Below are 14190 nucleotides of genomic sequence, written 5' to 3'. Positions count from 1 at the left end.
ACACAATGCTACCATAGTACTACCAACATATGGTAATACTACTCTAGTACTAACAACATACACAATACTATTATAGTACTACCAATATTACAACATACACAGCACAACTCTAGTGTTATCGACATAGAGAATACTACCATAGTACTACTAACATACCATATACTACTAACATACACAATACTACCAGAGTGCTAACACTGTGTGTGTGTGTGTGTGTGTGTGTGTGTGTGTGTGTGTGTGTGTGTGTGTGTGTGTGTGTGTGTGTGTGTGTGTGTGTGTGTGTGTGTGTGAGCAGGAGTACGTCCTGGCCCACACGGAGATGCCCAGCACGCTGCAGGCGGCTGAGGCCTCCATCAAGAGGCAGGAGGACTTCATGACCACCATGGACGCCAACGAGGAGAAGATCGTGGGCGTGGTCGAGGCCGGACGCCGCCTCGCCAGCGACGGCAACATCAACGCCGAGCGCATCCAGGAGAGAGTGGCCTCCATCGACGAGAGGTGAGCGCTACGCTAGCTTAGGGTCAGCGCTACGCTAGCTTAGAGTTAGAGAATCCAGGAGAGAGTGGCCTCCATCGACGAGAGGTGAGCACTACGCTAGCTTAGGGTTAGCGCTACGCTAGGTTAGAGTTAGAGAATCCAGGAGAGAGTGGCCTCCTTAGAGAGCGCTACGCTAGCTTAGGGTCAGCGCTACGCTAGCTTAGAGTTAGAGAATCCAGGAGAGAGTGGCCTCCATCGACGAGAGGTCAGCGCTACGCTAGTTTAGGTGTTAGCGCTAGGCTAGCTAGGATTAACTGTAACTGTGTTGACTAACTGTTGACTAACTGGTGGACTCCAACTTACTGGTGGACTCTACCTAACTTGGTGAAACTACCTAAGTGGATCTACTTAACTGGTTACACCTAACTGGGTGACTCTACTGAACTGGTTCTACCTAACTAGGTGACTTTACTTAACTGGGTGACTCTACCTAACTGGTTCTACCTAACTGGTTGAATCTACCTAACTGGGTGACTCTACCTAACTGTGTTGACTCTACCTATCTGGGTGACTCTAATTAACTGGTTCTACCTAACTAGTTCTACCTAACCTGTCTACTCTACCTAACTAACCCGTCTCCAGGCACAAGAAGAACCGCGAGGTGGCGGTGGATCTGCTGATGAGACTGAAGGACAACAGAGACCTGCAGAAGTTCCTCCAGGACGGGCAGGAGGTGAACATACACACACACACAAACAGACGCACACACAAAGACATTGCACACACACACTCACATTACACACACGTTATAATGTATATAACGTGTATATATAATAAATAATGTGTGCGTGTGTATAATATCATGTAACATGTGTATCATGTGTTTGTGCAGCTGTCTCTGTGGGTGAACGAGAAGATGCTGACGGCCCAGGACCTGACCTACGACGAGGCCAGGAACCTCCACAGCAAGTGGCTCAAACACCAGGCCTTCATGGCCGAGCTACAGGCCAACAAGGAGTGGCTGGAGAAGATAGAGAAGGTATGGAGGATGGAGAGAAGGTATGGAGGGAGAGGAGGGATGGAGGGATGATTGGGAGAGGAGGGATGAGAGAGAGAGAGGGTATGAAGGGAGATGAGAGAGAGGGAGAATGATGAGGGAGAGAGAGAGGTGAGAGAGAATGTATGGAGGGATGAGAGAGGGAGAAAGGGGGAAAAGACAGAGAGACTTCCCCATTTAAAGCTCCTCATTTGGGAAGTTCAGAGGTCTGCCCTACGACTTTTCTGATTGGCTGCTGTTCTGGCGCTCTGCCATCTGATTGGCTGCAGGACGGTAAGCTGCTGGTTTCTGAAAAGCCGGAGACTGAGGCGGTGGTCCAGGAGCAGCTGGGCACCCTGCAGACCATGTGGGCGGAGCTGGAGTCCACCACCCAGACCAAGGCCCAGTGTTTGTTTGACGCCAACAAGGCGGAGCTCTTCACCCAGAGCTGTACGGACCTGGACAAGTGGATGGGCGGCCTGGAGGGACAGATCCAGTCTGACGACTACGGCAAAGACCTCACCTCCGTCAACATCCTGCTGAAGAAGCAGCAGGTCAGCTCACTTCCTGTCAAGCTTTACTTCCTGTCAGGTTCAATTGAGAAGGACATGAAGATGTCCCTGTGTCCAAGTACCAGAGACTGGTTTAGATAAGATGTACCTGTCTCCAGGTACCAGAGACTGGTTTAGATAAGATGTACCTGTCTCCAGGTACCAGAGACTGGTTTAAATAAGATGTACCTGTCTCCCGGTACCAGAGACTGGTTTAAATAAGATGTACCTGTCTCCCGGTACCAGAGACTGGTTTAAATAAGATGTACCTGTCTCCCGGTACCAGAGACTGGTTTAAATAAGATGTACCTGTCTCCCGGTACCAGAGACTGGTTTAGATTTCATTCATGTCGTTCATTCATTCAGACAGCTGGGGTCTAAACTAAATTAGTCCCTCATGGTTAGATTCACAAACACTCAAGTATCGAGACCTAGTACTGATACCTGGTACTGATACCTGGTACTGATACCTAGTACTGATACTAGTACTTTTACCAAGTACATTTACCCAGTACTAATGCCCACTGCTCAGTACTGATACCTAGTTCCGATTCCTCGTACTGATACCTAGAATTAAAAAACTAGTCCTAATACCTAGCACTAATACCTGGTACTGATACCTTGTACTGATACCTAGTACACCAGACTTTATTATCTACAAACAAGCTCAAGGATCTGGACTAAAGTATTGTCTCTGACTATGTGTATGTGTGTGTGTGTGTTTGTAGATGCTGGAGTCACAGGTGGAGGTTCGCCAGAGGGAGGTGTTGGAGCTGCAGACGCAGGTGACTGCGCTGGGCCAGGAGGGCAACGACATGGTGGAGGTGGACGGGAGACGGCAGCTGGTGGCCAAGAAGTTCCAGGACCTGCTGGACCCTCTCAGGAAGAGGAAGGACTTCCTGGTGGCGTCGCGAGAGGTTCACCAGTTCAACAGGGACATGGAGGATGAGATCGTACGTTACACCTCGGTCCTCTCTGGTATCGGCTGGTCTCGGCTAGTCTGTACTTTATGAACCAGTCTCGGCAGAGAGGCTTATATGCCGATTCTGTGAAGAGAAATCACTCAAAATCATTGCCATTTTCTGTGATTTGCCTTTTTTACATTAGAGGGTACAAATAAAAGGTATCCTTTTCAAGAAATAAATATTGGCATCACTTCATACTTTATTTGTATTTCTTATATGGTCAAACGTATGTGCGTGTGTCCATATTGTGTGTGTTAATAAGGTTTTTGTGTACCGGTGTATAACGTTTTTGTATAACATGTGTGTTTGTAGCTGTGGATGGAGGAGAGGATGCCTCTCGCTACGTCTACTGACCACGGACACAACCTGCAGACGGTCCAACTGCTCATCAAGAAGAACCAGGTCTGTCTCTCGGTCTGCCTGTCCGTCTGCCTGCCTGTCTGTCTGACTGCCTGTCTCTCTGTCTGTCTGTCTGTCTGCCTGCCTGCCTGCCTGTCTGTCTTTATGAGGTTACTCTCTGGGCTGAATGTGGCGCCGCTTGTTTTAGAGAGGAGTGATCGAGGAGTGATGTGGGGTGAAAGAGGAGTGATGTGGGGTGAAAGAGGAGTGATGTGGGGTGAAAGAGGAGTGATGTGGGGTGAAAGAGGAGTGATGTGGGGTGAAAGAGGAGTGATGTGGGGTGAAAGAGGAGTGATGTGGGGTGAAAGAGGAGTGATGTGGGGTGAAAGAGGAGTGATGTGGGGTGAAAGAGGAGTGATGTGGGGTGAAAGAGGAGTGATGTGGGGTGATGGAGGAGTGATGTGGGGTGAAAGAGGAGTGATGTGGGGTGATGGAGGAGTGATAGAGGAGTAATGAGGGTGATCAAGTTGTGATGGAGGGGTGATAGAGTAGAGGTGGAAGAGTGGGGGACAGAGGGTTGATAGAAAGCGTTATAGTGGAGTGTCTCAGCTGTGTTTTGTGGTCCACACCCTGCAGAGGGTGATAGTGGGCTGATGGAGAGTGATAGTGGGCTGATGGAGAGTGATAGTGGGCTGATGGAGGGGTGATAGTGGGCTGATGGAGAGTGATAGTGGGCTGATGGAGGGGTGATAGTGGGCTGATGGAGGGTGATAGTGGGCTGATGGAGGGTGATAGTGGGCTGATGGAGAGTGATAGTGGGCTGATGGAGGGGTGATAGTGGGCTGATGGAGAGTGATAGTGGGCTGATGGAGGGGTGATAGTGGGCTGATGGAGGGTGATAGTGGGCTGATGGAGGGTGATAGTGGGCTGATGGAGGGTGATAGTGGGCTGATGGAGGGTGATAGTGGGCTGATGGAGGGGTGATAGTGGGCTGATGGAGGGGTGATAGTGGGCTGATGGAGGGTGATAGTGGGCTGATGGAGAGTGATAGTGGGCTGATGGAGGGGTGATAGTGGGCTGATGGAGAGTGATAGTGGGCTGATGGAGGGGTGATAGTGGGCTGATGGAGGGTGATAGTGGGCTGATGGAGGGTGATAGTGGGCTGATGGAGGGTGATAGTGGGCTGATGGAGGGTGATAGTGGGCTGATGGAGGGGTGATAGTGGGCTGATGGAGGGTGATAGTGGGCTGATGGAGGGTGATAGTGGGCTGATGGAGGGTGATGGAGGGCTGATGGAGGGTGATAGTGGGCTGATGGAGGGTGATAGTGGGCTGATGGAGGGGTGATAGTGGGCTGATGGAGGGTGATAGTGGGCTGATGGAGGGTGATAGTGGGCTGATGGAGGGTGATAGTGGGCTGATGGAGGGCTGATGGAGGGGTGATAGTGGGCTGATGGAGGGGTGATGGAGGGTGATGGAGGGCTGATAGAGGGCTGATGGAGGGTGATGGAGGGGTGATGGAGGGGTGATGGAGGGGTGATGGAGGGGTGTCTAAGCTGTGCTTTCCGGTCCAGACCCTGCAGAAGGAGCTCCAGGGTCACCAGCCGCGCATCGATGACATCATGGAGCGCAGCCGGAGCCTCCTGCAGGAGGAGTCCTCTGAAGGGGGCGTCCCCCAGCGGCTGAAGGAGCTGCAGGAGCTGTGGCGCCTCCTGCTGGAGGAGGTGGGTCGCCGTGACGACCGGCTCGGCCACGCCCACCAGGCCCAGCAGTACTACTTCGACGCGGCCGAGGCGGAGGCCTGGATGAGCGAACAGGAGCTCTACATGATGTCCGAGGAGAAGGCCAAGGTGAGCCCCACCTACACCACCCTTCAGCTGCACCACCTGCTCCACCACTACCTCCACGCACACTCCACCACACTTCAGCCACACCCCCGTAGCTCATCACCTACCAACACTCCACCACCCTGAAGCTACACCACCACCTCCACCACTGCCGTATCGCCTCAACACACACTCAATCAGCCTTTAGCTACACCACCACTACCTCCATCACCTCCACACACTCCACAACCTTTAGCCACACCACTACTACTTCCATATCACCATACACACTCCAGCTTAATAACATAACACTTCAGCTGCACCAACACTACCTCCATCACCTCCACACACACTCCATTACACTTCAGCTACACACCAATAACACCACAACTCCCATCAGCTACTCCCCTTCTCCCCCTCCACCATCACAACAACGGTAATTCACTCGCTTGTGTGTGTGTGTGTGTGTGTGTGTGTGTGTGCAGGATGAGCAGAGCTCGGTTGCCATGGTGAAGAAGCACCAGATCGTGGAGCAGGCGGTGGAGGACTACGCAGACACGGTCCACCTGCTGTCCCAGACCAGCAGGGGCCTGGTGGCCCAGGGACACCCCGAGAGGTCAGAGGTCCACACACACACACACACACACACACACACACACACACACACACACACACACACACACACACACACACACACACACACACACACACACACACACACACACACACACACACACACACACACACCCCTACGTACACACACACACGTACACACACACACACGCACGTATATGTGCACTCACTCACTCACAATGTATTTTTTCTCCTTTGCTCCATTCTGCTCGCATGTGTGTGTGTGTGTGTGTGTGTGTGAACCTGTGTGTGTTTACGTGTGTGTAGTGAGCGTATGGGCATGCGTCAGTCCCAGGTGGACAAGCTGTACGCGGGGCTGAAGGACCTGTCCGAGGAGCGGCGGGGGAAGCTGGACGAGCGCTTCCGCCTCTTCCAGCTGAACCGCGAGGTGGACGACCTGGAGCAGTGGGTCGCCGAGAGAGAGGTGGTCGCCGGCTCCCACGAGCTGGGCCAGGACTACGAGCACGTCACCGTAAGTCCAGCCGGCCCAGCCCGTAGCCTAGTCCGAAGCCTTGCCCGTCACCGTAGGTCCAGTTAGCCTAGCATGTAGCCTAGCCGTAGCCTAGCTTGTCACAGTAGGTCCAGCTATCCTATCCTGTAGCCTAGCTCATAGAGTAGCACGTCACAGTTGCTCCAGCTGGCCGAGCCTGTAGCCTAGCACATAGCCTAGCATGCCACCGAAGGTCTAGCTAGCCTAGCCATAGCCTATCATGTAGCCTAGTATGTCACTGTAGAATAGATGCATATATATTAGCATGTAGCCTCTTATGCAGCCTACCGGTCTTGTAAGTCCATCTAGCTCTAGCATGTAGGCTAGAATGTAGCATAGCAGGTCACTCTATGCAGATCTCATATTGCTAGTGATGCTAGCACCTCTAAGCAGCCTAGCAGCCTAGCATCTTCTGCTGTCCCTGTGTAGGGGTATCACGTTGCCTAGCAACGGGGTGACTCCATGCTGACCTCTGACCTCCCCCCCCCGCCCTGCAGATGCTGCAGGAGCGTTTCCGGGAGTTCGCCCGGGACACGGGCACGATCGGCCAGGAGCGCGTGGACGCGGTGAACCGGCAGGCGGACGAGCTGATCAACGGCGGGCACGGCGACGCGGCCACGGTGGCGGAGTGGAAGGACGGGCTGAACGAGGCCTGGGCCGACCTGCTGGAGCTCATCGACACGCGCACGCAGATCCTCGCCGCCTCCTTCGAGCTGCACAAGTTCTACCACGACGCCAAGGAGATCCTGGGCCGCATCCTGGACAAGCACAAGAAGCTGCCCGAGGAGCTGGGCCGCGACCAGAACACCGTGGAGACTCTGCAGAGGATGCACAGCACCTTCCAGCACGACATCCAGGCCCTGGGGACGCAGGTACACACACACTATATACATTATGTATACACTATATACATTATCTGCATTATATATACATTCTTTACACATTATATACACGATACACGATATCAAGGTTCTGGGAACACGGGTATATGTCTATCAATATATATATATAAGAGGGTCCCAGCCTGGGTTCTGACCCATGACCTCTGGCCTCTGACCTCTGACCCACGGCCTGCAGGTGCGCCAGCTGCAAGAGGACGCGGTGCGCCTCCAGTCCGCCTACGCCGGAGACAAGGCTGACGACATCCAGCGGCGCGAGGGGGAGGTGCTAGAGGCCTGGAGCAGCCTATTGGAGGCCTGCGACGGCCGAAGGCTCCGCCTCCTAGACACGGGGGACAAGTTCCGCTTCTTCAGCCTGGTCCGAGACCTCCTGCTGTGGATGGAGGGCGTCATCAGGCTGATCGAGAACCAGGAGAACCCCAAGTAGGTCCCCACTATGCTAACACTATGCGAAACCATGCTAACACCATGCTAACGTGGTGCCAAAAACATGCTGATAGAGACTGATACTAGACTAATGCCATGCTAACACCAGGCTAGCACCATGCTAACCCCATGCTAATGTGGTGCCAAAAACAGGCTAACTGTGTGTGTGTGTGTGTGTGTAGGGATGTCTCCTCGGTGGAGCTGCTGATGAACAACCACCAGGGCATCAAGGCGGAGATTGACGCACGTAACGACAGCTTCACCTCCTGCATCGAGCTGGGCAAGGCCCTGCTAGCCCGCAAGCACTACGCCTCCGAGGAGGTAGGGGGCGCCACCTCCCGCACAACCACGATTGACTCATGTAGACATTCAACTGTATACAAATAGACTCATTATAGATAGATATAGATTTATAGATACTGTAACACTTATTGCATGTTTTTTTGATTGTATACATCTGAATCCTAGATGTATAGATACTGTAACACTGTAATTATGTTTTATTAAGACATTTGTTGTACCTCCTGGTTGGTTCACAGATCAAAGAAAAGTTGCTGCAGTTGACAGACAAGAGGAAGGATATGATTGACAAGTGGGAGGACCGATGGGAATGGTTGAGACTGAGTAAGGCCCACCCACCTTATATTTGTTTTCCCATTATCAACAAATACAATTTAAGAGTTTGATTGAAATGAACAGGCTGACTCAAGCTCCTCTTGTCCAACCTCCTCCTCTCCTCCCCTCCCTCCCTCCCTCCCCTCTCTCAGTTCTGGAGGTGCACCAGTTCTCGCGGGACGCAGGTGTGGCGGAGGCGTGGCTGCTGGGCCAGGAGCCCTACCTGTCGGGCCGGGAGGTGGGCCAGAGCGTGGACGAGGTGGAGAAGCTCATCAAGAGGCACGAGGCCTTCGAGAAGTCGGCCGCCACCTGGGAGGAGCGCTTCTCCGCCCTCGAGAGGCTGACCACGGTAGGTGGAGCAGGAGGAGCACTAGATAGAGGCTGACTATGGGAGGAGGAGCAGGAGGAGTAGGAGGAGCACTAGATAGAGGCTGACCACGGTAGGTGGAGCAGGAGGAGCAATAGATAGAGGCTGACTACGGTAGGAAGAGGAGCAATAGATAGAATGTGACTAAGTTAAGTGGAGCAGAAGAAGGAGGTCAAGATGGAGACTGACTACGGTAGGAGGAGCAGGAGGCGGTCTAAATAGAGACTGACCACAGTAGGAGCAGCAGGAGGCGGTCTAAATAGAGACTGACCACAGTAGGAGCAGCAGGAGGAGAAGGACTAGATGGAGACTGACTGAGTTAGGAGGATGAGGAGGACTAGAGAGAGTGACTACGGTAGGAGGATCAGGAGGAGGTGCAATAGATGGAGACTAAGATAAAAGGATCAGGAGGGGGAGGACTAGACAGAGACTGAATACGGTAGGAGGATCAGGAGGAGGACTAGATGGAGACTGACTACGGTCGGAGAAGGAGGAGGAGGAGGAGGAGCACTAGATAAAGACTGACTAAGACAGGAGGATCAGGAGGGGGAGCAATAGATATGCTGACAACGATATGAGGTGGAGGTGGATGAGGAGGACTAGACAGAGACTGACAAAGATAGGAGGGTCAGAAGGAGGAGGTTTATATAGAGACTGACCACGGTAGGAGGAGAAGGAGGACGACGACTAGATAGACTGACCGGTAGGAGGATCAGGAGACAGAGCTAGGTGTGGGGAAGATTCTGATGTGTTGGTTCTGTACATGTAGATGGAGTTGTTGGAAGTAAGGAGACTGCAGGAGGAAGAGGAGAGGCTGAGGAGACCCCCTACTCCAGAGCCTGTCGTGGAAGAACCACTACAGAGGTGGGTCACCTGGAGCAACATGTTACACTGCACCTGTTACACTACACATGTATTAACATGTTACATGTTGGTACAACACGCGTGTCACACTACATCTGACACAGGCTTTAACGTGTCCCTCCCCCTCTCTTCCCCCCCAGGGAAGGGGAGCAGATCTCCCAGAACGGAATGCCCTCTGACCAGGAGTCGCCCAGGGTGAGTAACCTGATCTAGAACGACCTCGGTTGTAACCTAGTTACCATTGTTACCCTGCTCATATTTCTGTGTCTCTCTCTCTCTCTAGGATGCCGTGGATGCTGGTAGTCTGGTGAACGGAGTGGCCGAGAGGAGTTCCAAAGAGCCTAGCCCAACGCCCTCCCCCACCTCCGGGAGGAGACCTAAAGGCAGCCAATCATCTACTTTGCCCTCCAGGAACCAGGAGGCCTCAACCAATCAAATGGAAGGATTCCTACATCGCAAGCATGAATGGGAGGCGCCAAACAAGAAGGCCTCCAACAGGTACACTAGCAACACCTAGCAGCTAAGCTAACAACACCTAGCAGCTAAGCTAACAACACCTAGCCGCTAGGTTAACAACACCTAGCAAATAAGCGAACAGATAATATGGAGAAATATAAAATACAATATAGCCAGGCTAATATTATCTGGCTTCTCTACTAACCTATTAGTCAGGCTAAACCAGCAACACGTCTGCTGCACGGTCTCTGCATTGTTTGTTAACCTTGCAGCTAGGCTAACAGGCATTTTCCTATCTCTGCAGGTCCTGGCATAACGTGTACTGCGTGATCAACGGTCAAGAGCTGGCGTTCTATAAAGACAGCAAGATGGCTGCCCAGGGCGCGTCCTACCACAACCAGGTGCCAGTTAGCCTGCAAGAGGCTGTCTGCGACATTGCCTCCGAATACAAGAAGAAGAAACACGTCTTCAAACTTCGGTAACACAGTCGATATATAGATGGATGGATGGATGGATGGATTTTTACAGTATAGATATATTTTCAGATAACTATATCATATACAGTATATTGGTTAATGTGGATATGTTCATACGGACGCAGGAGAAGCTTATTGGTTCATTTTAAGTTAATTGATGTTTGTTCCTGTTTCAGACTCACTGATGGAAATGAATATCTCTTCCAAGCCAAAGACGAAGTAAGACTCATTCTACTGTGATAGTAACTCACATTCTACCGTAATATTTGGTTCACTTTCCACTGTGATATTTACTCATATTCTACTGTGATATTTACTCGTTAATGTGGATGTAACCTAGCCTGGTTCTACCAGACTCTCGTACTTCACTTCATTTCATTTCATTTGTACAGAGAGTCTGGACCTAATCAATTGACAAACGTTAACTCACTTGAAGGCGGGTGTCTGTTGAAGTTTAAAATGATTGGATCTGCCCAGTGCCACTCTGGATCTGCCATAACCAATCGCTAACGTTTGGTTGTGACGCATGTCATGCACCGGGAATCACGCGCAGGTTGTACACAAACCAAACACCTTGCGCGTCTGCACGAAAATGTCCGTCAACGACAGCTGCAGGTTTTGTTCGTCGAATTTAATTTATCAGGGAAAAATTGCACATTGTAAATCAACTACCGACCTACAACAACTCAAACTGGCGTACGACTTTATCGTCATTGTTCTCAGACACGCCCTCTGTTCGCTGATTGGCGGCCGCTGTGGCGGCACCAGAAAACCAAATTACATACAGCAGGTCCAGACCTAGTACTGAAGGGAAATTCAAATTGAGCGGAAGTACTTAGGCGGGCGGAGCCAGGCTAGATGTAACCTACAGGAGGAGATGATCCATAATGGGCACTACTTATTCTGGTTAATGTAACCCGCAGGAGATGATCCATAATGAGCACTAGTTAATCTGGTTAATGTTACCTGCAGGAGATGATCCATAATGAGCAATAGTTAATCTGGTTAATGTACCCTACAGGAGGAGATGATCCCTAATGGTTACTAGTTATTCTGGTTTATGTAACCCACAGGAGATTATCCATAATGAGCACTAGTTAATCTGGTTAATGTAACCCGCAGGAGATGATCCATAATGAGCACTAGTTAATCTGGTTGATGTAACCCTTTACAGGAGGAGATGATCCATAATGAGCACTAGTTAATCTGGTTGATGTAACCCTTTACAGGAGGAGTTGTTCCATAATGAGCTGTAGTTAATCTGGTTAATGTAACCCTTTACAGGAGGAGATGATCCTTAATGAGCACTAGTTAATCTGGTTGATGTAACCCTTTACAGGAGGAGTTGTTCCATAATGAGCTGTAGTTAATCTGGTTAATGTAACCCTTTACAGGAGATGATCCTTAATGAGCACTAGTTAATCTGGTTAATGTTACCCTTTACAGGAGATGATCCATAATGAGCACTAGTTAATCTGGTTGATGTAACCCTTTACAGGAGGAGATGATCCATAATGAGCACTAGTTAATCTGGTTGATGTAACCCTTTACAGGAGGAGATGATCCATAATGAGCACTAGTTAATCTGGTTGGTGTAACCCTTTACAGGAGGAGATGATCCATAATGAGCACTAGTTAATCTGGTTGATGTAACCCTTTACAGGAGGAGATGATCCATAATGAGCACTAGTTAATCTGGTTGATGTAACCCTTTACAGGAGATGATCCTTAATGAGCACTAGTTAATCTGGTTGATGTAACCCTTTACAGGAGGAGATGAGCTCATGGATCCAGGCCATAATGACTGCGGGGTCAGCAGGGCACTCCGAGGCGCCCAGCAGTACCCAGAGCACCCCCGTCTCTGTCCGGGCGCACACCCTGCCCGCCTCCGTCACCATGACGACCGAGTCCAGTCCGGGGAAGCGTGAGAAGGACAAGGAGAAGGACAAGGAGAAGAGATTCAGTCTGTTCAGCAAGAAGAAGTAGTAGACTCCTGTTGCTGTCCTACCGCTCTGCCCCTCTACGTTCTCCACGTTCTATGTCCTCTACGTTCTCTGCCTTCGACGTTCTCTACGTTCTCTGCCTTCTACGTACTCTGTCCTCTACGTTCTCTATATTCTGTCTCTATCCTCTACACTCTCTGTCCTCTACGTGCTCTGTCCTCTACACTATCCTCTACACTCTCTGTCTCTCTACGTTCTGTATGTTCTCTACGTTCTCTACCTTCCTTTTCCTTTGGTTCCACCCCCTCTTCCTCTCTGCTGGGTGCTTTGTAGTGTAGGTAGGGGTCTCTGTAGGGGGTCTGATGGAACAGGTCGGGATGGTTAGGGGACTCTCTGTAGGGGTTCTTGTGGACCAGGTCTGGGTGGCTAGGGGTCTCTGTAGGGGTCTGGTTAGCCAGGTCTTCAGGACAGACTCCTGTTGGATGAGTTGTTGTGGGACCTTTTTTCTACCTTCTGATTTCACTGCAGTTTTATATTCCTTATTATATTTCATCTTCACCAGGAAGTCACAATATAAAGATGTTTTGTGTTTTTTTTATATATTCTATCATTTGTTGTAAGACACATTCCGCTCCTCCTGAAGGAAACTGGACCCATAGTGAGATTTGATAGGTTGTCTGCACTCAACAGCCACCCCTGATTGGTTGATATGAACAGCCAATAGCGTGAAGGGAAGGGGTGATACTGGAAGGATGATTTAAGCTGATTTCCCTGCATGCTAAGCTAGGCTTAAGTAGCTCAAACTACACAAACTAAATGAAGGATGTTTCTCTAACTCTCCCTGTCTAGACCAGGAAGGAAAGTCTCATTTGCTACATTTGATTTTTACCTCCACACTTAATTTTTACGTTGGTAATGTTTCATATTGTAGTACAGATTGTAAAAGCAAGCGCTGTATAATAATAGACATTGAAGGATGGATGTTCGACGGGAGACCGATAACTGCATCCTCCCACTGCTTGCTTGAAGCCTGGCGTGATGGGGTGTTTTCTGCTCTGTATATCTACATAGTGCTGTCCTGCTCTAGTGTACTGAACCATACTGACATCTTAACTGCACAATCAACACCACTCCATAGGAATGAAGAAAACTGCAACGTCTTGGTATTTTGAGCCAAATATATTCAGAAGTTAAAGCTAGCTTCCTCATGTATTAAATTGCACCTGTAGACTTTGACTATCTATCTATCTATCTACTATCTATCACCACCTCTATCTCATTTAAATATGTGCGATGTCATTAAAAGCTTTGAAACGTTTATACTGTGTTGTGTGGTCTGTTAGTAGTGGAAAATAAGATATGAAACCATTTGGGACAATAAACACACAAAACACATGATTTATTTAAATTCCTTCATTAATAAATATAACCTATTCATGAGGCAAGACTATATGGCTGTAGTAATCAATACAAAATAACACACAACATTAGGTAAGGAAACATCCCAGCGGGGACTTTTAGCCCTGCTAAAGGACGTTAATCTCCAGTTCTAGGGTGGATATTTGACGTAATATAAATCACTCACACTCGGTATCCTTAATATTGTCGTTTTTATCTCTTATCTGAAGACGTTTCCAGTTCGCTGTCTTTCAGTTGTATCAAGCTAGCTGTGTGTTTCAGCACCATGGAGAGCATACGCCTCCGGGAGGTGTAGTTCTTTATGAACTCAATTTCATACAATCCCATTCTCACAAAATGAGAAAAAAATTACAAATCCCAGCATGCATTGCAATCACGGCGTTAACAACGAAGGCTACGTAGCGCAGGG

At 49.9% G+C, this 14190-nt stretch overlaps 1 protein-coding gene across 2 annotated transcripts in view; it reads left to right on the top strand.

Annotated features, from left to right (window-relative positions):
- LOC132454520 (spectrin beta chain, non-erythrocytic 1-like) overlaps positions 1–13680 on the top strand; it is a 32837-nt gene extending 19157 nt beyond the window's left edge. For both annotated transcript variants that reach the window (XM_060047926.1, XM_060047927.1), the window contains 20 exons: positions 296–498; positions 1120–1210; positions 1370–1516; positions 1804–2067; positions 2793–3017; positions 3342–3431; positions 4942–5217; positions 5679–5809; positions 6094–6298; positions 6814–7188; positions 7394–7638; positions 7824–7962; positions 8181–8265; positions 8409–8605; positions 9393–9487; positions 9628–9682; positions 9771–9985; positions 10248–10421; positions 10596–10638; positions 12190–13680. In XM_060047926.1, coding sequence (XP_059903909.1) covers positions 296–498; positions 1120–1210; positions 1370–1516; positions 1804–2067; positions 2793–3017; positions 3342–3431; positions 4942–5217; positions 5679–5809; positions 6094–6298; positions 6814–7188; positions 7394–7638; positions 7824–7962; positions 8181–8265; positions 8409–8605; positions 9393–9487; positions 9628–9682; positions 9771–9985; positions 10248–10421; positions 10596–10638; positions 12190–12405 — 3471 coding nt within the window. In that variant the 3' untranslated portion in view covers positions 12406–13680. The remainder of the gene's footprint in view (positions 1–295; positions 499–1119; positions 1211–1369; positions 1517–1803; positions 2068–2792; positions 3018–3341; positions 3432–4941; positions 5218–5678; positions 5810–6093; positions 6299–6813; positions 7189–7393; positions 7639–7823; positions 7963–8180; positions 8266–8408; positions 8606–9392; positions 9488–9627; positions 9683–9770; positions 9986–10247; positions 10422–10595; positions 10639–12189) is intronic.
- The last annotated feature ends 510 nt before the right edge of the window (positions 13681–14190 follow it).

Source organism: Gadus macrocephalus, chromosome 3, assembly GCF_031168955.1.
Source record: "Gadus macrocephalus chromosome 3, ASM3116895v1".
NCBI lineage: Eukaryota > Metazoa > Chordata > Actinopteri > Gadiformes > Gadidae > Gadus > Gadus macrocephalus.
This window is presented reverse-complemented; position numbering and strand designations above follow the sequence as displayed.